We start from the raw sequence: 22,995 nt of genomic DNA on the forward strand, positions 1-22,995 counted from the left end.
GTGCGTGGGTTTGCACGGGGACTAGTAACGGGATGTGCCTCCGTGGATGCAGGACACGGTGACCAGCACCCATCGCCCAGCACAGGCCAGAGCCCAGCAGCCCACTCCCTTTCCCCATCAGGGCCCCAGCAACGCTGGGCTGGGACCATTTCCCTACACCCTGCAGCCTCCTTCTGTGTCTCGTGTTTGGAGGATGGCCCCTGGGGCCTGGGAGCAGCAGCTCGGACTCTGCTGTGCCCCAGGCAGATTCCAGCTCCACCCGCCCCCAGGAGATGCCCTTGCTGCGCTGTGCAGGAGCCCTGCAGAGGATGGGCGCTGCATTGCCAGAAGCACCGGCGTCGCTGGGGCAGGTGCTGGGGTGGTTACTGTACCCCTTTTCCCCTCTGAGTGAAAGGGAGGCCCATCGGAGGGACAGACAAACGTCAACTTTGCACTGGTTTTCCTCTTGGAAAGGTGTGGTGCCCTGACACTGGGCTACGGTTTAAGTGCAGCGTGCGAGCAGCACCTGTGGCTCCACCTGCGCGCACAGGGGAGGACTTGCTGGCCTGCCGGACAGGGAGTGCGGCCGGCCCGAGAGAGGAGATGGTTAAACGGAGTCTGTGGCCTCCCCCAGCTCCGAGTTCTCCGGATCTGCCCTGCTCTGGCTTTCTGGAAGCTCTGAGGCGCTGGAGTGAATCCGTGCTCCAGCCAGTCTCTGGCTTCTTCCTCTCACGGTGGGTCTGGAGAGCTCACAACCTGTCCATGGTCCGAACTCCTTTCCAAGGAGCCATGCAGAGCCACGCTCCTTTCTAGCTGGAAAATCCGCGTGAAGCTGTACGTGCAGAAGCCGGCCCCTCCATCCTCCCCTGTTCACCCACAGAGGGTGAGAGCCAGGGCTTGGGAGGGAGGGAGGGGCGGCGGGGAGGGGGCTAGCTGGAGAGGGGGCTGGAGGAATGGCTCCCCGAGTCTGCAGAAGGCGTCTGCGGGCTGCAGGCTTATGCAAACCCGCCCTCCAACCCCGGGTGAGGACCCCGGGCTCCCAGAGTGGAGACAGCTGTGTAAACTGCAGGGCGGGGTGTTTATAGCCCAGCAGAGCGGCGCTGGGCCGGCCCGAGGGCCGCAGCCGGCCGTGCAGCCACGGGCTCTGTCTCTTGTTCTCCTCGCTGACTTTTCTGGACGTTCTGTCTTCAGTGTTGCCTTAGGCACTCCAGGACTCAGTGTCCCCACCTGCTGCTCTGATCCACCGGGGGCTTTCTCCATCCCAGTTTTAAAGAAGAAATGACGTGTTCCAGTTCTTGGGGAGAGGGGAGTTAGCACAGCCTCCCAAACGGAGCCTGCTGACCGCAGGAGGCCGCTTCCCCTGGGCTCCCCGAGCTCGGGCATGAGCAGAACACGCACACCTGGGCTTTGGAGTCAGATCTGGGCCTGAGTCCCGGCTCGCTGCTTAACCCCGTCAGCAGCGGCAGTGAAATGGTCCAAACTCCCGGGGAGAGGGTGGAGTGAGATGGCGCGGGAAGGCCGCTTGGCAGTCGGGCGAGGGGCTCGCAAGACAGTTCTGACGCTGCTGGACCCGCCCCTGCTGCCTGTGCACGCGCCTGAAGGAGGCAGACGCCCTCTGCTCCTCCGCGGGCAGAGAGGCCCGCTCTCCGCTCGGCCTGGGACCAGCATGTGGGATGGGGGAGCCCTGTGGGACGAGCGTGCACATTGGAGAAAGCGTGTTAGGCTTGGGGTGAAGTTGGGACCTAGGACACCTGAGGAAATCCACTCTGGGTGTCAGAAATCCTTGGGCTTTCCAAGCCCCAGTCACAGGGAGGAAGAAGGGGAAACAGAGACGGAGGCAGAGAGGAGAGCGGGAGAGGGCCCGTGCACGGCTCTGTAATGGAAACTTGGCACCCGGCCTGCACGCTTTCCTTCCTTCGAGCAAGTGGCTTGAGTCTCGAGTTGAGGACTTCCTCTCCTTCCAGCCAGTGCCCCACGCTGTCCCCATGGTCCACTCCTGTCCCCCTTCTCAGAGCCTGCACTCATACCTGCTGCCCTGCTGGGGACATGTGACATGTCAGACTGCTGCCTCCCTCTTCACGCCCCCCACCCCCTCCCTGACTGATTGGGCCGACATGCAACTTCCAGGGCTCAGACCCGGTGGACTGGGGCCAAGTGTTTTTATTGACATTGCTCAAGTGCAGTCGCGGGGCAGACCCTGCCGAGCAGAGTCCAGGGAGGCCAGGAGGGAGGGAGGGAGGGAGGGAGAGCGGTGGGCCCCTCTCTGAATCCCCTCTGCCTTCCCCACTGCCCTCCCCAACCCCGCCGACACCCAAGACTCTAACCCTCCAGGTCATGACTAAGGGACCGGCCGAGTCTCTAAGAAATGCACCCTGAGCAGAGCATTGTGCATCCAGTGGGGCTTTAGAACCATTTCCTTCTGTTTGTGATGCTTTCGTGGGGTGATGCTCCTTCCTCCCCACTGTTTCTGGTAGTTTCTGGGGGAAATAGGTCCAGCGAGACTGCGTTTGCCCCAGCCTGTTATGAAGTGCAGGCTGCATTGTCGATCTGTCTTGCTAAAAGCTGAGAAATACAGCCAGATGGGTTTCACCCTCTCCAGGGATCCACCAAGAATGTGGCGTTGGGCGGTCATCAGACATGGGTTCAAATCTCCATTCTCCTCCTCTTTGCTTGCTGTGTGTCCTTGGACAAGCCTTTTAACCTCTTTGTGCTTTGGTTTCTTAATTTGCAAATGGAGTTAGTAGGTCAAAACAAGACTGTTGTTAAGACTGACTCTTAGTAAAGAACGGAAAGTTCCTTGCGCATAATAGACACTCAATAGGTGGCAGCTGTGTTGACGGAGCTGGTGGTTGATGTGGCCGTGGGGTGGCTCTGAGTTGAGGCAGATCACTTCTACTCGGACTAATTTACTCTAAAGGTAAGGCGACCCGGGAACCAACTGCCCCTTCCTACCTTCCCAGCAGTTTTGTGAGGACAGATAAAACGGGTATGATATTGTCATGCTGGGGTCTCGGCGGGAAGTGAACACAGTGCTTTGCTTTTATCGCCCTGATTTTTCGGACTCTGGTCTCTGTGTCTGTGCACCAGTGGTCAGTGGTCACACATATTTTTGCTGAGATAAACGTTTGTAGGTTTTGGAATCCAGAGGTGCTGCCTTCATGGTCTCTAACTCCTGAGGACGCTGAGTCGTTATGTTAAAAAAAAATCCTCTAATTTTCTGCTACAATAGTTGGCTTTCTTTTTATATCTCTTAATTGGTATCAGCTTTCCTCTCAGAATTACAAAACCATGGAAACTTGGCCTAAGAAAGAACTTTGGAAGTCACTGGACGGGACACTCCTGCTTCTTCGTAAATCTTTGGAATTTTCCTGAATGTTAGGATTGCAGTGCCACAGAACACTTTCCTTTGACCCAAATCATGAGAACAGCAGAATAGCCAGTCTGTTGGTCTCATGTAGGCTGGAAGATGCCGCTGGTGTGCTGCCCACATCACTTTGTTCTGACCTCTTCAGAGCACACTGGCACCGTCCAAATTCTAGCACCTGCGTCTCACTGTCTAAAGCCTTTTTCTGGGTACCAGACCCCCCCTTAGACACCCAAGTGGCAGATTGGAAGTGCCAGGGGATTAATGCCCCCTGGGAACAGCCTTCATTCAACCATTGGCAGGCCAGGAGCAGGTGGATAAATACCCAAGCTCCCTCACCCCTTGGGTGTCTGAGTTGCATGTCTACACTTGCCCCCACAGCTTTCCAGAGGGGTCAAGCTCTAGTTTCCTCATTTTAGCAACTGACTTGAAAACGCACCTCCGTTGGCTGGCTCCTCTGCCCTGTCCCATTTCCCTGTTCCCCCACGGGTGCTTCCCCCTCCCCCCCAATGTAAACCTCCTGTGCTCAAATCCTTGTCCTCAGGGGATGCTTCTGGCGGAAACAGCCTGAGACAAACGGGATGTCATTCTGCACGCTTTTAGATCCTTTATGATAATATGGTCTCCTAGTCACATTATAGGTCTGCGTGTTGAATTTTAAGGCCACCGACCTTATTCTTTGTGAGTTTTTGCAAGTGTTTTCCTCTGCTTGTCACCATTCTTACTCCTAAGAATTAGCCATTCAGGTGAACCACACTATACAAACGCCTTGCTTTAGTCTCGAAATATCTTTGGTATTATCCTCATAATTACAGTTAAACTGATAAACACGACTACCTTGTAGGTTTTTGTATTTCAGAGTCTTAAGTTATTGTTTCTTCTAGTTAGGCTCCACATTATACACTTTTTTTGAGACTAAACCTAGGGGCTGTCCTGGCTAATGTGTGAAAGTTGTAATCAGCTACTTGATAACTTTACCTTGGGAGCAGGTTCCACCTGGGGAAGACCTCAGTGCAGGAGCTGCTGATGTCACACGTGTCCTGTTGGCTCACCTGGGATGCCTACAAACACTGTGATTTCCAGAAACTTCCCTGAGTCTTTCTTTGTCCATCCACAAAGTGGGAATAGTCATTTTGACACGTACGTACTGAGAACCTACTCTGAGCCAGCAGTGGTTAGGTATTGGAAAGACAGCAGTGGACAAAGTAGACAATGTCCAGGCTCCCTCTTTCTTTCCTGAGCAGTGTCACAAGGTTCGAATTGCATGATGAAAGTGACATCGTTTGGGAAACTAAGATCACCATGGAAATGAAGGATCGGGTCTGGAGATATTCAGCTCTTCATGGACCGTTTCAAAACACTGTGTTGAAGTGACTGGGTGGGGCGCGCCCTCTGGCCTTTGGTGAAGGCCGCTGGGCTCACGAATTGGACCCTTGTCTTGTCCTTAGAGCCATTTTGTGACCACAGCAACTCTGGACACTCGAGAGTTAGCCAAAGCTTCATGTCACATCTTTCTTGAGTTCCAAGCTACTGGAAAGATCCATCTTTGCTCCCTGTTTCCCCCTCCCAGTGGCTCAGATGTCCTGCTCTGTTGTTTCTTTGCTTTTGTATCATGTGATTTGTCCACAGTGCTCAAGGCCATTGGCCACTCTTTCCGTTTTGAAATTCCCTTTCTGTTTACCTTCTCTGGCTCTTTTTCTGCCTTTCACGACCCTTTGCCGAATTCTTTTACTCTGCTTGCTCTCTGAAGAAGTGTTGAGTTTCCCATGATTTCTTCTTCCATTCCTTTCTCCTTCGGAAACCCCATCCCTCCATGTCTTCTACTCTCCGCTGTCTGCTTCTGATTCTCCTGGTGTTCCCTGTAGCTTCGCTGTCTGCACTGAGGTGTCTCCACCGCATTCACACAGGCAGCACACCTCTCTTTCCACGGTCACGGACACTTCAGACTCAACATGTCCGAAGCAGAAGGCACCACGTCCTCCATCTCTGCCCCTTCTCCCAGCGCTTCCATCCCTACCATCACTTCAACCAGAGCCCTCCGCACTGTTACAGTCCTTGTCACGCATTTAGTGATCTGCTTTTTCCTCATTCTTAGCTTGGACAGCTCCCAAGCAGCAGCTCCTGAGCAGCAGGTCCTGAGCAGGTGTTCAGTGACAGGTGGTTTATTTGGAGGTGGTTCCAGGCAGTACTGGTAGGGGATCAGCTGCTGCTGGGCTGGAGTCAGTTATACCAACTTAGTGGACCTGCCTGTGTCCATCTCTTCCCAAATCCGTGTTCAGTGAGGTCACATTGGTAGCTTGAGATTGGACATGATGGAAATATTTCCACCATGGATAATGGCCAGTGGCTACAAACTAGGACTTTTTCCCCTGGAGAGTTGGTTGTTAAACATTTCTCAGCATGTTCTTGGGAGCAGGGGATTAAGACGGGGAAGGACAGGGGCCAATAAAGTGTGTTTTAGCAGGAGAGTCACCCTGTAGACAAGTGGGGTGTAATCCCAGTGGAGAAAGCTGGAATCCAGCTCAGAGTCACCCCGCTGGAGGGAGAGGAGTTTACACCCCACTTCCTGCCCATCCTTGGCTGAGGGCTGCTGCTGTGGGGCCCAGGAGGACCCAGCAGCCGGGGGACGTCCTCAGGAGTTAGAGGTGGGCTAGTGAATGGAAGCGGCAAGAGGTTTAGGGGGTGTCAGCAGGGCTGGGCACGTGACGGCGGTGAAGGCCCTGGCCCCCCAGTGCTGGGAAGGGCTAACTCAGCTGTTACTGACGTGCAGCTGTCATCTCTTTCTCCCCAGACCTCGACTTCATGGACCTCATAGGGCAGGACAGACAGTGGACGGTGGGCAGGAAGTTACTGCAGGTGAACGACACGCTGACTTCGGAAGATGCTGGGCTGCGGAGCAGCAAGAATTGCACTGAACCAGGTAAGAAGACGGCAGCACGGGGGGCGGGGCTTCGCGCCGGGGGCGGGGCCGCCGTTCTGTCTGTAGTAGAGGAGGAGGAGCTGAATGCTGTGTCTTTTGAGTTCTAATCCAGAGGGAACATTTAGGGGCAGGTGTCTCAGAAATGCCAGGGCCAACTCCCAGGGGGCGATTCGGGTGTGTTTCCACCTCTGCGTTCTTTTCCTAAGGCGGCTGGGGAAAAGGTAAGTCAAAATACCAGATGTGGACACTGGTGCCATCGAGTGGGAAACGGTCTGGAGAGGTGGGTGGGGATGTTCTGCAGCCGCCTTTGCTCTGGTGCCTGGAATCCTCTCTCGGTGGTTTTGAACTGGGAGCCTTCTTTCTGTCACAGGAAAGGCACAGGCGTTGGACCAGATCCTCACCTGCGATGCTGGTCTTCTAGGGAGAAGCGAATATTTATTTATCAGCTGTTGTATCTGATATCTATTACGCCTTTCCTCAGAACAGTTTATCTATAATATTACTGAACTTAGAGGGAGAACTAACAAGGGGACGAAGAGAGCTTGGAATGATCAGATTTCAAGCTCAACCAAATCCCAGGAAATGCCAAGACCCTGTGGACTGGTGAGGACCTGCTAGCTTAGACCAGGTGTCCGCATAGCAGACTTGTCCCCGGAATGGCCAGACAGTAAATATTTTAGGCTTTTCAGATCCTATGCTGTGTCTATAGTATATTTAAAAATATTTTTTTATAATCCTTTAAATATTTAAAAACCATTCTTAGCGCACAAAGACAGGGTGTGAGATTGACCAGGCCTGTGGCCACGTTGTCAACCATGATGTGGAGTTCTCAGATCTCGGGGGCCTGCCTTCCTGGCCTGGTGGGGTCTTGGGCCTCACATGTGCCCCATTTAAGGGCTAGGGAGCTCAACCACACCAGGATGCCACATCCAGTGGCTGCTCTCATTCTGAGTGTCATCCTGGAAGGACATACACCATCTTCACTGCAGCCCAAAGAACCTTAGAGCTCAGAGTACAGGGGGTGAAGTCATGTGTCTGCTCTTTTTGAAGGATGGTGGAGAGAGGTTCCCTTTTCCACAGCTGGAAAGGATTAAACAGAGGCTACCCTCCTCCCAAAAAGAAACCAACCTACAGCCCTACCTAATTTGCATTCCTTACGCTAGAGGATTCAAGGCTTCCTGTGGCTGTTATTGAATGCTCTGAAGGAACACTCTTGAATGTTAGTGAAGCACATGGCAGCTACGTGAGCTTGGAGTGGAAGTGGGCACGAAGGTTTCCCACTGTGTGGACGGAACCCCATGTACTCTGAGTGATGGGCATGGGTTGAGGGCGGGCTGAATGGGCATGGCAGGGGTGGTGTGGGTCATCGCTGTGCCAAGAACCCGGTTTGCCGATCTGGTCTGATAAGATTTTTCAATATCTTTCTACAACGAGTAAGCGGATGGTGACTGGGATGTCAGGAGACAGGAGAACCAGTAGCAAGGAGCCTAGTCACTGCCTTGGGTGGCAGAGAAAGGAGTCAGACCCGAGACAGTGCCCACCTCCAGGATGCTGGGTCCGGCCACGCGCAGGGCCAGTGGTGATGCAGAGCTTCTGTTCCCTGTAGTTTGGGACTGTGTTTTGGAGGGGGTGGTGCAGTCTCTCTGTGAGTGGCATTGCTCACTGTATCAAGAAATGCCTTTCTCAGAGTGACAGGTGTGAAAGAATAAAGCACATTAAAAGTTGTTGCAAGAGAGGAATGACTGAGCTCACAAGTAGAACAGAAGATGTCCAGGTTTTTAACGGAATCTCAAGCCCAGAACCTGCTGGTGTTGGCAGGGCGGGCCCAGGGAGGGGAGGAGAGGAAGGCTCCAGGAGGAGCAGACAAGAGCTCTTCTCGCAGAGCGGGTCTGGGAAGAGCAGGGATGCAGGAGGGGCCGTCTTGATCTCCTCGTTGGTGGACTGCGGGCTCCAGGCTTGATTTCTGGGGCCCTTGACTCCAGACCAGTCCTACAGGGAAGAGGGTTGTGCTTGAAGCAAGATCCCAGCATGCCAGGGGCCTGCCCAGAGCCTCCGTCCTGCATGAAGCCTGCTGTGGCCATTCTGTTTTCTGAATGTTTTTGGTATAAAATGGACATTCAGTGGCCACTTAAATTTAAATTAATTTAAATTCCGTAGAGTTAAAAAACTCAGATCCTCAGTTGCCCTAGACACACATCAAATGCCCAACTGTGGCAGGTGGTTCGTGGCTGCCATACTGGGCGGTACGGGTCACAGATGTTTCCATCATCACAGAAAGGCCTGTTGGACAGGCTGGTCGAGAACTCCCATCTGTCTTTGGACACATCTCTCGTCCTCCCAGCTCGGCTGTGAGCATCGCAGAGATACAGAGTGGAGTGTAAATCCAAGAGCCCCATCTCTCACCTGGGTCTTTGGGCCACGCTCACCAGGGTTGGAATCCCAGCTCAGAAGCTGTGGGGAAAATGCCTCAGGTTCTCTAAGCCGCTGTGTGCTTCTCTGTGAGACTGAGATAACCTTTCTGACCTTTCACAACGGCTGTGAGGGTTGTTGGTGATGTAATCAGGCATGCCCCGCCAGGTGGCAGATGGTGGGTCCACAGTAGGACCTCACCCATGAATTCCCCACTGTCTGCTGGGGGCACCCGTCCCTCCATCCCCGGTGGGTCGCTGTGTTCCCCAGCCCCTCCCCTCACGAATGGGCAGATGCGGCCCGTCTGGTTCAGTCAACAGGCCACTTCCTCGGGCGGCCCAGGTCCGAGCAGGTGGCCGGCTGGGCAGAGAGGCTCGCGCATCGACGTCTCACACAGATCAGCGCTGAAGACCTCGCCGTGGTGCTGAGCGGGGGGCCTCTGACCAGTCGTGTGTTTCTCCAAGAACGTGGTCAAAACGCTGCCGCCAAGCATGTGACCCCCGCTGCCTCGGTGCCCTTTCCAGAAAGCTGTCGGGGGTCTGCTTCTCAGGCCAAACGGAACGGATGCTTCATGAGAAAAGGTGGGAGCCAGAGCCCTCAGAAGGTCCTGGTTTAGAATTAAAGTGGAATGTACCCGTCTTCTCTGCCTGGAACGTTCCGTGGGGTGAGGGGTCCCCGGCTTAGGCCAGCGTGGCCCCGCAACAGGACGTTGGCAGCTTCCGGGCGAGGTCGGAGCGGCCGGGGCGTGGCGGGTCGCGCTCGTGCTGGCTCGGGGTGGGGCTCTGCTCCCGGGAGTCTTCCGTGCAGGCCCAGGAGGTGAGCCGCGGGCCTGCGGGACTGGCCTCCTTCCCGTCGGTGAGGCGTCCTGCTCACGAGGGTGGCGGCAGGGTTCCCTCTGTGCACTGGGGGCTGCTCGTCTCAGGGCCGGCGTGGGCCATGGCCTGTGAGTGATGCTGTCAGGGTCACAGGCAGGAGTGAGTCTGGCTCTTGTCCTAAAGAATGCCTCGTGCTACTTGTGACGTCACAGGGCTTCTCAGACTGTGTCCTCAGAACCCCTGGCTCTGGCCGCCGTTAGAGTAAGGCCAGTAGGTGTGGAGCCTGGGGATGGAGTGAGCTCCATTCTGGTTGTGTCTCTGATCGGGGGTGCGGCTGCTTGGCTTCTCCATTTCCTCACCTGTGAAACAGACCTGGAACTCAGCTGTCCCTCTGTCCCTCCCACTGCACACGTGCGATCATTCTAAGCAGTGTTAGGAACAGGGGTTCACAGAATCTTCCACCCCAAGACTCCCAGCTCCACTTCCCGGCAGAATTCCTTGTCATACCTCGACCTCCCTTTTACTCCCTGCCCCCATGCATTTTCCTCTCCTCCTCCACCCCGTCCTCCCCTCCTCCATCTTCCTCCCCGCAGCCTCTCTTTGAAGACCTGGAGCCCGGAGCGTCCATTGCCTGGGGAAGGACCCAGATGCAGGATGTCTGTTACAAGGTGGCAGGGCTGTCTCGGTGAGCATGCAGCCTGGAGATGGTGCGCTCTTCACGTGACCGCTGCCACTTTAAAGCCATGTTGGATTTGGGGGGGATTTTTTTTAATGGTATTCTTCCTTGGTCCCTCAAAGACACAATTTTGGTGAAAATTTGTAATTTTTTCCTCTTGATCTGTGTGAAAAAGGTTGAGCTTCGGGCTCTCATTTTTCTGCAATTGTCCCACCCTCCGTGAACGTTTAAGGTTGTTTTCTTAGCCTGACACTGTTGATTTCATCTGGAGCTGGAAATCCGGTCTTTTGGCAAATAACACTTGCAAGTGTTTACTCAGATGACCTATTAAGAGAAATTTAACGTTGAATAAATTTGATCCACGGAAAATTAAGTTAGCTAAATGTAATACTGAGGGTGGTTGACAACTAGCAGAAATGAATTCTTTGTAATATTTATTTGTACACTTGGCAGAATTTTGTTTAGACACTTCGCAGGCTGTCTCAAGGGGAAAAAAAAGAAAAAAACATCTATCATCTTGGTTTTTAGTTCTTTGATGGTTTAAGGAAATGAGCTTTTCCTCAGAGTGCGCCTTTCAAATAAACTTTGGAAGAAGGAAGCTGTTTAAAGTGATAACCTTTGACGTGGGCTTCGCTCTGAGATCACTGCATTTTCTTCTGATAAAGGGCTCAGCTCCCTCCCGCTGCCCGGCTTGTGGGGTCTGAGGCCTCTGGGGATGGGGAAGCCACCCTGAGCCTGAGCTGCAGGACAGAGGAGAGGCTGGTGGGCACTGACCCCGTGGGACTGAGCCGGAGTGCTTCCTGCATGAGGTGTCTTTACTGGAATGGCCAGAAACGACATTATCTAAGAGTCAAATGTGAGCTGTCACGGAGAAGGGAAGTCAGAGGTCTGGACGAGAGAAGCGATGAACGAGAGTAAGTCTACGGCGGGTGGGTATAGCTCAGGGCTAGGGTGCATGCTTAGCATGCATGCAGTCCCAGGTTCAATCCCCAGTGCCAACAGTAAAAAAAAAAAAAAAAAAAAGAAAGAAAAAAAAGTCACCTCCCGGCGTGAGTGCAAGGTTGAGTGCGGACCGTGAACAGGAACTGGGGGCCAGCAGGCTCAGACTGGCAGGCAAGGGTAGACTGGTTCCAGGTGCAGGTCATGAATAAAAGGGGTATCGGGGGCCTACTGTTTCTGAGTTCGACCAGTAACATTGGAGTCAGCTGGTTTACCATCACGGGGCTGGGCGTGACCAAGCTGCAAAGCACGGACGGTCTGAATCTCTCACGTCTCACATGAAAAAAATGAGATCCAAAGGGCATGAATGCCCTGCCCCAAGTCACAGGGCTTGTCAGAAGCAGAGCAGAGCAGAGCCCCCAGCTGCCACACATGGGTACTCAATGCGTATCGATAATTCTATGGAAAATCTGACATTTCCATGATCGAGAGGAACGCTGTCCTGTAGAGGTTTAATGCAAGCTACAGGTGTAATTTGTAAATTCCTAGTAGCTGCCTTCAAAACTTGAGAAACAGGTGAAGTTAATTTTAGTACTGTGTTTTATTTCACCAAATATATCCAAATATTAGAAATGACAGATTTCAGATCAGTGTTTTATCCCTGAATTTGAACCTAGGAAGCAACTAAGGTTTTGTTTTTTTTAAAAAGTCTTAAAATGTACACTTTCTAGAACTAGCTCACATAACTTTCTCTAACTTCTCTCTATGGTTGAAATTTTCATAATGATTCAAATGGTAGCTGTTGACATTCTTAAGTGACCAGGTTAGAAACTCACTGTGATCTGCTCTTCAATTTGCATCAGATTCTTTGTCTTAGGGTCAGAGCAGCTGCTGTGACAGGCAAGTCCTTCAGCTTTGGGGGTTTAACTCAGGAGCTTCTTTTTCATGTGAAGGTCTGGTCTGCAGGTGGTCCATGGACTCTGGAGTCTCCCATCTGGAGGCTTCCCTGTCCCCAGGCTTGGTTTCCAAGGTCACTGTGCTTCTCTGGTTTGAGGGGAGAGAGAGGAGGGTTGAGCCTTGCTGAGTTTTCTGGACCAGACCCTCACTCCTGCTTGTGCTCCGTGTGGCCCAGTCACTTGACCATTTCTAAATGCAAGGGGTGCTGGGACATGGATGTTAGCTCAGGGCCCTGGAAGAAGAGAAAGCAGGGTTTCCCCCAAACTTGTTTCTTACTGAAAAACCAAACATCTCAGCTTTCCTTTATGCTGCTCTTATTTCAAAAGCAGCAGACTCTCTCTATAGAAAAATAAAAACCAAAACTTGTGTCTTCTGAGACTGGCTTAGGGTCTTCCCGATTCGCACCTGGTCAGGTGACACCATTTGATTCTCTTTTCACCTTGAGAGGATCACAGGTGAGGTGGACATCGTCCCAGTTGTGTCTGTTTGCCAGTTGCATCTTTTCTTTGCAAGTGAAGGAGCGTAGGACAAGTAATGACTGTCTGGACACATGAGGTCATTGGCGATGACGTGGAAAGAGCTTGGGTTCCAGAGTAGATCTGAATCTCAGTCCCATCGCTCTCGACCTCTGTGATGTCGGGCGAGCCCCTTGAACTCTGTGAACTCCATTTCCACCGTAAAAGGCAGATGAAGATGCCCGCTTTGCAGAGTTGCGGTAGTCATGAAGCGAAGTGAGCTCCGTGAAACCGCAAAACCTCAGTCAGTCAGTGCTTAATGAATCGTGGCTGCGTTCCCTTTGTCACCACAGAGATCACGGAGGCTGCACTGATGCGGGACTTTACCACTCGGGGGCCCATTAGGACACTGCGAGGCCATGGAGATCATTTTAAGGATGGATGGATAGGCTATTTGGTGCAGTTCAGCAGCAACACTGCATCCTTACAGCTGCGCAAAGGAGACGCATCGAGGGATGAAGTGGGAGCCTTCCGACTGATGCCGTTTTCTGGCCTTAGAGGTCTCTGTGCAGACAAACAGGATGACGAGCGGGTGCAGGATTTTCTGCTTCGTGGTAATGAAGAGTTTAAAAGTCTCAGGCTCCAGGAGGAAGGGCCAGATGGTGTTCATTTCTTCCAGCTTTGACGTCCCTTTAGGACTTCTTTTTTTATGGAGGTATTCTTCTAAACCCTCTTCTTTCAAAGCAGCCCAGGCAGGCTAACCCAGTGAACGGTGCCTGGAATCTTCCTGAAACGTGGGTAAAAGATGGTGAGGCTTTTGTGGGTCTGCCTATTTGCAGAAAAACTCTAGACTTCTCAGAGTGTTTTCACATCCATTAGCTCATCAGAACACCCTTGGTACTGGGAACAAAAAAACCCTGAAGTTCGAGAATAGTAGTGGTCTTGGTAAGTTAGACCGAGACCAAGGCACGTTGAGTTAAAGAATTGATAATTCACAGTCAGAAATGTGGAAAGAAGCTTAGGATAATTGATGCCAAAGCGTTTTCCTCCAGGCCAGGGCTCAGCACACCATGGCCCTCGGCCACAGCTGGCCTGCCCACTCTTCTTGTAAATGAAGCTTTATGCGGACACAGCTGCGCACGTGCACACGTGGCTGCTTTTGCTCGAAAAAAGGCAGCATCGGTGCCTGCAAAGCCTGAGCGTTTACTCAGTGGTCCTCACAGGACAGAGGGTGACGCCTGTGTGTGACTGGCTGCTGGCACCGCATGGGGACAGTGTCCCCGAGCTGGTCTTGCAGGCATCCCCATAGTAGTGAGCCGGGAGCCCGTGGGCAATGGAATGGGGGGGTCTGCGAACCCCGCCATGGGGTGGACTCAGGTCCCGGCTGCTTCCTGGCCCCCCTGCACCCTGTGACACTGATGGCTACTTCTTCCTGTGTCCAAGGGGCGGACGTGGCCCTGGGCGTGTCTCTGGCCCCGTGGGCTTCGTTCCTGCCTGGTCCCGGCTCCTCAGCTGTTTCTGGAGCAGCATCATGCCTGCGGTGCCCCGGGGACTCTTTACTTGAATCACGCATTCAGGGTTTGTCTTATTCCACAGGTAACCTCATCTCACCGATGATGCCAGGACTGAGGTCCAGGGGCATGAACGGGCATCTCTGGGGTCCACCTCTGGTTTGCAGTAGAGCGAGGACCAGCACTTGCATTTCTTAACTCTTCTGGCCTCTGGCCACAAGGCTGGGCTGTGTCCCCCCACCTCGCTGGTGTGTGGAGACAGCCTTAAGTCACGTCTGCACTTCGGGGTCCCCAGGAGAGACCCGCTCTGCCCTCATCTAGGTGCTCTCAGTTGCCCCAGGGCTGCGGTTCTCCAAGTGGGACCTACCAGCCAGCAGCCCCAGGAGCTCGTCAGGACTGCCCGTTCCTGGGCCCCACCCGAGGTCTGCCCGTCAGAAGCTCTGGGAAGGGGGCCCAATCATCTGGGTTTCTTGGGCTCCCAGGGGCTTGTTGAGTGCACCCTGGTGCGAGGAACCCTGGGGAGACTTTTCAGCCCAGGCCCCACCCCAGGCCAGGACAGCCAGGGCCTCTGGGCCTGCGAACCAGACCTCAGTGGTTGGAAAGCCCCCAGGGGATGCCAGGGTGCAGCCCAGGCTGAGACCCCGGCCTGAGACCACCTCCATGCCCTGGCCAGCTCTGGCCAGCTGGCCCTGGGAGGGTGGCTGAGGGGCGGGTAGCTGAGTCTGCAAGCCAGGGAGCGCTCACCTCGGCCTGCCCTTCGGTAAACAGACCAACGAACAAACAGAGGAAGGACGTCAGTCACTTTTTCTTTTTCAAGTTTAGGTGTTCAGGCAGCCCCTGGATACGGTTTTTAATGAGGGTCAGGAGAAATCCTGGAGTTTGGGACTCAGTCGGGAATGGCTTCCTGGATCCTTTGGCTGCAAGCCGTTCAGTGGCGGCAGGACAGTACGTTTCATTTCCCATGTGCACCTGTCACTGTGTAGGCTTCAGACTGCTTTGTGGCTTTTGAAAACACTTTTTGTCATGAACTACTTTTGATAATGAGAAAATCCATTGGATAAGACGGTGCTTATCATTGAACTAACCCCGGAACTAAAATAGGACATTTTGTTTGATTTGCTTCAGATTTCATTTGAGAGATAAAACATTGCAAACATTTGAAGCTGGTGTCGCTCATACCCACCCAGCCGTTTGCTCTCTCGAAGGTAATCCTGGCCTCACTTCGGTATGGTCCTCTCCGTCTTGGTCTGGACGAGGTGGGCGCCCCAGCCACTCAGCAGCGTTCGTGCACCACACGGACTGTCACCCATTTTGAGAACCCTTCTCAGGGGTCCCTGGGTTTTCTAAGATTTCTCCCCGGAGGAGCACCAGGATGGAGTTTCTCTTGGCTGTATTTTAAAGTGTGTGTCTGTGAGAGTCGGGAGGGAACGTCTCTGACTCGTCCTGTAAGTGGATCTGAGCTGCCTCCCTGACCCCGTTGGTTGCCCGGTGCGCCTCCCTGACTCCCTCCCTCCTTGGAAGCCGGGGCAGAGCTGTGGGCCTGCGGGCAGAGCCTTGGGGTGCTGACGGCCTCTCCCCATGGCCCTCATATCCCGCCCTGGGCAGTCTCAGGCCTGGGGTCATCTCTGGGAGCTTTGGGGTGTAGGAGGAGGCCTGGGAAGGGCCTGGCCCCTCTCCCCAGAGGCTCACAGAAGCCTGCCAGGCCTCAGACTGTTTAAACAGGCTCCCAGTGTGGCCGAGGGCTGTGGGGAGGCCATGTCTGAGTTAACCCTCTGTGTGTGGTTCTCGCCGACCACACACTTGGGCATCAGACGCCAGGCCTATTGCTTCCTCCCCCTGGGGGCTCCCCAAGACCAATGGGCCAACAGCCTCCCTCCAGTTTGCATCCCCTGGGACTGGCCTGGGATGAAGGTTCCCGTTCCACCTTGGAGAGTGAGGTTAAGTAAGTGCACGTCTGGGCGATCACACTGGCGCTTCCGAGCTTCCTGATATAGCGTCAAACCATTCGTTTGGCTGAAATTTCTATAATAGAACAATAAAATCCCTGAATTAAAGATTAGCAGCCTTTTTTAGAAGCTGACTCAGAACAAAATGGACGTGAGCCCAGCCCAGCGGCTTGTGCATCCCGGCCAAGGCTGAGTGCACAGGGCCAGCCCGGGCTCCCCAGCCCTGAGCCCGCAGTGGGCTCGCAGGGCTCACGCCGTTGGAACTGGAGATGCTGGGCTAGGGAGGGGAGGAGACCAGGCTGTAGACCAGTGGGTCAGGTCCCGCTGGAAGGAGCGTGCGTGGGGCTGGGGTCCAGGGGCTCAGGCTGGACTGGTTACCCCCGTCGCTACCTAGGCACTGGGAGTACCTGCCTTGCCTCAGAGTCACTGAGAGAAACAGAAGGTAAGGGACACACACGTTTTACAGCAGTAAAATACTTCTGGGTGGCACTGGGGATGCGACCCAGGGTCCCACAGACCTGGAGAGGAGTCCTGCTCTGACGCCCACGGGCTCTGGGCCCTGGACCAGTCATTGAACCTCTCCCAGCCTTGGTTTCCTCCCCTGTGAAATGGGGCTGATTCATGGCACAGAGAGGGCTGCCGGAAGAGCCCCTGGGATCAGGCATGGAAAGCACTTAGCACACAGCAGGTGCTCAGCTGTGAGGACACCCGCCGCGCGCGCAGGGCTGTCACACACACAGCCCCAGGTGGCCGTGACCAGGAGACTGGTTACTGTTCATGCACCGATGAGGGCATGGGGACTTCTGCTGTGGGCAGAGAGTAAAATCCGTCTCACGTGTACTAATGTTACAACACCTGGGTGGCACGTGGGAGAGGCTTCATTTTCGAAGTATGCGCGAGCGGCCTGTCAGTGTCGGCCTGCACCTCCCAGCGGCGCTCCCTCAGGGCCTGGGACTCCCGTTGCGCTGCAGTCTTGTTGACTGCCCTGGCAAAGTCCGGGGGAAAATCAGCGATAATGGGGACCTTGGTCTTAAGCCTGAGTATGCCAGCTTGGGTGTCCAGGATGGATACCAGCGGATGGAGGATGAGGAGAAGGGCCGTGAGAAGGTGGGGAAGCTGGACTTGATCTGTGCCCAGTTCTCGCCTCTCTCCCCACGGTGAGTCAGCTCATCCAGGGGGAGGTGCTCCGTGTGCCCTGGGCAGCCGTCTCTCCAGATTCCAGAAACAGAAAGTTTCCCCACTGCCTGCACCCCCTTAACCGCAAATACTAGACCAATTTATTAAATTAAATTATAATTTAATACTGAATTTAAAGGAAGGAAAGTTGTAACAGCAGGACCCGGCCCTCTGCCAGGTGTTTTTATCACTGACCCTAGTTTCATGCAGAACATCGGCCTCTTTGCAGGAATCATTTTGTGTTGGTGGCTCCCAGAGGATGCTTCCTTCAGTGGGGTCCAGGGCACACAGTGTGGTGCCTGGTGGCCCTGCTCCGTGGTTTCCCGGGGAACGCGGTCTCTCAGTCGCAGCCGCCATGAATCTAGAGTTACTGTCTTTTCAGTGCTGTGTCACTGTGCTTGTCACTGTGTCAACACAGTGCTATGTGTCGTTTCCTCTCTCCCCCTCCAGTCTCAAGAAGCTTGCCTTTGGGTACTTCCCCCCCCCCCCCCCCAGCGCTGTATTATGAAGCTTTGCAAACTTGCAGAAAAGCTGGAAGACTTTTACGGTGAGCGCCCCCAGGTTCTATAAGTTCCATTTCACTCTGTCGGTCTTACCACATGTCTATCATCTGTCCCACCCTGTACCCCTCCATCAGCCCATCCTCTTTTCTTTTAGCGGATTTCAGAGTAACTTGCAGAAGTAAGGACACTCCGTCTCACATAGTTCAGCATGCGTGCCATTAACTAGAGTTTATGATTTATTTACCCCTCTTTGGGGGTAACGTTTACACACAATGACGTGTGCAGGTCTTAAGTGTGCCATCCATGAGTGCCGACAAACGTGTGCTCAGTGCCAGCTTCCATCAAGATACAGGACATCCCATTACTCCTGGACGTTCCCTCATGCCCCTTTGAGGGAATCTCCAGCTCAGCCCACCCCTACACAGCCACGCTTCTGATTTCTATCACCATAGATTAGTTTGTGCCTGTTCTGGAACCTTCTGTACATGAGTCATACACTGTGTGCTCTTTGATGTAAGGCTCCTTCAGAAGCGTGCTGCTTCTGAGATTCATCCATGTTTTTGTGTGCAGATGTATCCTTGACTGTGCACCCACACCCACACACAAAGGGCCTTGTGCAGTTTGGTCACTTTTCTTAGATACTTATTTTAGGTCAACTTTCAAAGAGACCTTGGTAATGTCTGGCAAATCAGTAAGAGCTTCAGTTGGCCACAGAAGGTTAGTTATAGACAGGGCCATTCACCCCTAATGTCCCCTCTCACTTCCCTCTGTAGCAGAACCATGAACTGGACTCAGGAACCTTGTGCCTGGAGGAAGGGAAGGGGAGGAAGGGGGAGGGGAGGAGGGAGGGGAGCAGGGAGGGGGAGGGGCAGGGCTATTTCCCTTGTCCTCGAAGCCTTATAACCTCTCCAGATGCATCACTGCACGTTCGGTTATTCCGTTTTAACAAGAGGTGGGAGAAGAAGACCCGTGAAGGTGTAGAAAATGGTCTGATTCATTGAGTAAACAGCCATGCGCCTTGTGCTGTGGCAGCCGCTTCCGTGGCCCGTGTGGCGTTCTTCCCCACCGGAGCTGGGCACGCTTCTCGTCACAAACACAGCATCAGAGAGGGAAAGGCATTCTGTCTCTAAGCACCTGCACTGGGAACTAGATGCCTGCTTAGGGAAGTGGGGACCCGCCCGCACTAAGGTGGGAACTCTGTGTGTGGTGGTGTTTGCGTGTGTGTGTGCACGCGCGCGCACGCGTGTGTCTTTGGAAGGGGCCGGCTCCGTGTTTTCCCAGACCAGCTCTGTCCTGGCAGACGCCTTTGTTGGTATAGATGTTCATTTGTTTCTTTGTGTTCCTTGTTTACTCGTCAGCTCATGAGTTACTTGGAGTAGGGCCTTTGAGATGCACACATGACGACACAGTGGTGGCACTCTGGGCGATCATCAGTTTCTTACTGTGACCATCAAGTATCTTGGCTCAGTTTTGGTTCCCTGAGAAGTGGATGCTGAGATGAGGGTGTGGGTGAAGGTAGCTTGCTGGGGAGATGAGCCTGGGAAACGCCTGGGAGCAGGGGAGGTGACACAGGGGAGGGCAGGCCAGGTAGCCAGTGCCTGGGATGTCATGAGCTAGTTGCCGCTGCAGGCAGTGGGCTTAATGACCTGGAAGACAGTGTGGAAGACACCTTGCTGGCGGGTTCTCCTGCCCAGGGGTGAGGGAGCTGGGGTATGGATACACCAGCTTCCATCAGTAACCGGCGGCGGGCTGTCCCCAGGGGCTGCGATGCCCAGCACATCTGGCCTGGCCCTCCCACAGGGGGAACAACGCAAGTGTGCAGAGACCGCCCTGGGGAAGGAGGGCAGGCATGAGGCATTGGAAGGGGGCCAGTGTGCATCTGAGAGCTAAGGAGAGGGAAGGCCAGTGGGGCAGCAACAGCGATTGCCAAACACCTCCTTCCTCCTTTCCAGCGACTCGGTTCTGTGTTGTTGAACGGTTTGGCAAGCTCGCGCTAACCCGGGAAGAGCACGCAGTGGCCCTCTGCCCTTCCTCCGTGTGTGCGTGGCTTTGTCTGGCTAGGCGAAGGCACTTGGACTCGCCCTGTTAGTCTTCACCGTATCATAATATGTTTGTACGAGCGCTGACAGCTCGCCAGGCCCTCCTGCCACAGGCAGCAGCTTGGGTGGACGGAGCAGAGGAGGCCCTTCAGGCCGGGCCCGGGAGCGGAGGGCTTTTATCAAAGCCAGGAGACATCCCTTCCTTCCTCACTCATCTGACTGGCCCTGCCCGTGCAGTCGGGGGACCACAGGGGAGCTTGGGACGTGTCAAAACTGAGAAAAGGGGAAACCACAAAACTCCTGCCTAAGCTCCTTCTGCAAGAAAATAGAGCCTTTGCTCACCACACAGGCCTCTTCCCTTTGCAGTTAAGTCAGAGTTTCTCTGCAAGGGTTGCTGGGGCCTGAGGTCTGGAACTTAAGGAAACTTAGGGACAAGACTGAATTTGTACCCTGAATTGAAATTGGGAAATTCGATGTCAGTGCACACACGTGGCCCATCCTTTACTCTGCCATATGTACTATTTTAGGAGCAGTCACTGGCTTTTGTGGCTCCAAAGTCAAAAGCCAGTGTCCCCATGTCCTCAAGGAACTGTTTCGTCCCTCACTGGGCTCCATCTGGTATGACTCGGAATCCATATTTTGCACAAAATCATCTCTCTGAGGGATGCGAGATGTTTAAAGTGGGGAACCTGTAGCCTGGTATTCAGGTCCTTCATGCTTTCATATTTCTAGAGGCCCCCCAAAGATGGGACTTCTAAAGACATATATCCAACTGAGTGATGGTCTTCAGCCCAGAGCCTGCACAACAGGAGGTAATTTCCACCTGGAATCTGAGGCGTCGTGGTCCCTCAAAGGCTGAGAAATGCTGTTCGCAGCCCCTGGGGAAGGACTGTGCCTTGTGGTGCTTTGAAACATGCCCGCAAGGGCTCTGATCCTTCTCTCAACGTGAAACGGGGGCTCATTCTCCTCCTCTTGAATATGACTGGCTTTCGTGTCTCACTTCTACCTGACGGACTGTGGCAGAAGTTCTGTGATTGCCAAGCTGGGTCCCCGTCAGGCTGTGCAGCTTCCATCCGGCTCTCTAGGGGGGCTGCCCTTGGAACCCGGCCGCCATGCTGGGAGGAAGCCAGGCGTCCCGGAAGGCCACGTGCAGGGACCCCTTGCTGATGGCAGCCAGCCAGTGTCGATGACCAGGCATGTGAATAGAGACGCTGTCTAGGTGACCCCAGCCCCAGCTGCCATCAGGCTGCAGCCACATGGGACCCCAAGAACCTCCCAGCTGAGCCCAGTCACCCCAGAACTAGGAGAGACAGTAGTAAGTGGTGGCTGCTGTTTGAGTGGCCAGTTCGGCTGGTTTGTCACGTAGCCATGGTGACGGGTCCACGCACACACGCTTGGGCGATCCGCTGAAGGATTCCTGGGCCAGCAGGGCTCCCTGCTGTTCCTCACTCACTTCTTCGGTAGGCTGCAGTGACTCATTGCTCGCTCCCAGGATCGGCGTCCTGGGGGAAGAGACAAGGACGGGCATGTTTCTCGGGCTCCCGGAGTCTCCACTGGCTGCCAGCTTGGAGACCCGGAGGCGGCGTGAGGTTTCCAGCCGCTTCGACTTCAGCAGGCCTGGGGATGGACTGCCGCCTGGGTCCGTCCAGATGGGGTCACGGTGGGGGCAGCCTCTTCGGGGAGGCCGCCCTCCACATGGTGCCCGTGCTCTGGGCTCCTGGGCCTGGCTCTGCACCCCTAACTAGCTTTCTCGGGGTGACCTTCACAACCTGGCCTCTGCCTGGGGAAGTAGCCGGCTGCGGGGTGCACTGCAGTGCGGCTCCCTCTCCCCTCCCAGGGCTTCAGCCCCGTGCAGGGCGGGCCGGTCCCCGAGTGCCCAGCCGGCCAACTTCTGTCTCACTTTCTCCCCTGCATCTCTCCTGGTCCCGCTCAGGAATGGCTCTCCCAAGTCTCCATGTCTTGGGGAGAAATGTGAAAACGCACGGGAGAGAACTCTGAAAATTTTGCAATGGTGTTGCAAAAATGGAAGGTACTGTTAAGGGATTTGTAAACAGTGACTGGGTTGGGCAGGAGCCGGGCACCTATGTACCCGTTTTATCTTCGCTAAAAACCCTAAGTTAGAGTCATAAACGCTCAACCCTCAGAGCCTCTAAACAATCATGTGGCCCGGCAGCCCGCGCGATGCCCGAGTCCGCGTTGCAGCATCGCCTGGAAGTGGTCCTCGGAAAGCGGTCATGTCCTCCGATGTCCTCGGTGCCGGGCACTCACTCTCCGTCTCCTGTTAGAGGCCTTTCATTCCTGGGGAACTGGGATTATTAAACAGTCTTCCCTGCGCTAAACCAGAGCGGCCGTCCTTGCAGTCATTCCGAGGTCTGCCAGGTAAGTCCCGCTCCTTTTCTGAACGGCCACCTTCACGGTCAGCTTAAGGTCTTCCTGGTTTGGCTTCCCTCTTTTCAGTGTTTCACCCCCACCCCCTCATCGGACATGGTTTAGAGGACCCCCCCCCAGGTCCTGGTTACCTTCTGGGCCAAATGTTACCTCCTCTTCAGCTCTTAAAAATCGGCCCCCTGTTACGATGTTTTGAACAGCACGTGTAGCTGGACCGGTTTCAGCCCTACTCAGCTGTTAGATGTAACTCTTCCAAATGCAAAGTCCAGAACTGGGATTCAAAGCCTAGGTCCTTTCCAGGGACAAGGCAGAGGGACCGGGCATATGTCGGGTGTCTCCTTGGGGTCAGGGCTGGGCTCAGTGCTCTGCGGGCAGCGTCTCTTTAAGTTTGTTAACATGCCCGTGAGTCAGGCCTTCCTTGAGCACCTCGGGAGGAGCTGGAGTGAGAACCCAGCCATGCCAGCTGCCCCGGCCCACTCCGGCTCCTCCCTGGCCGAACTCCAGGCAGGAATGCTGACTTCCACAAGGGCTGGTCCTTGCCTGCAGGTGAAAACCCTGTGTGGGCGGACACCAGGGCTGTTTTGTTCACTGTGATACCCCCCGGGGCTAGGTAATACCCAGAGCTTCTCAAACATTTGTTCATGTTGAATCTTTGTTGAACAAATGATTGAGTGAATGAATGAAGCCCTGTAACTTCTCTGTGACAGTTGTTTTTGGTTTTCCTACGTTTTATTCTGAAACGACAAAAATTTAAAAGCTCTAAGGGGAAAGGTAAATTCCAACATACTTACTCTGGGAATTAATAAATGCTAACTTTTTTATTTGCTTCTCGCCTTTTTCCATTTATGAGAAGGACAGCCTTGCAGGTCAGGTGGCCGTCCCCTTGACTTCCCTCCTTGGGTCCTCCACCTTCCGAAA

The 22,995-nt window shown here is 54.2% G+C and overlaps 1 protein-coding gene across 2 annotated transcripts in view; it reads left to right on the forward strand.

Annotated features, from left to right (window-relative positions):
* The window catches only part of SLC24A3 (solute carrier family 24 member 3), a 427,850-nt gene that overhangs the window by 55,990 nt on the left and 348,865 nt on the right, over positions 1 to 22,995 (forward strand). For both annotated transcript variants that reach the window (XM_064475910.1, XM_064475911.1), the window contains exon 2: positions 6,135 to 6,263. In XM_064475910.1, coding sequence (XP_064331980.1) covers positions 6,135 to 6,263 — 129 coding nt within the window. The remainder of the gene's footprint in view (positions 1 to 6,134; positions 6,264 to 22,995) is intronic.

The sequence above is a fragment of the Camelus dromedarius genome, chromosome 18, assembly GCF_036321535.1.
Source record: "Camelus dromedarius isolate mCamDro1 chromosome 18, mCamDro1.pat, whole genome shotgun sequence".
In the NCBI taxonomy this organism is placed as follows: Eukaryota; Metazoa; Chordata; class Mammalia; order Artiodactyla; family Camelidae; genus Camelus; species Camelus dromedarius.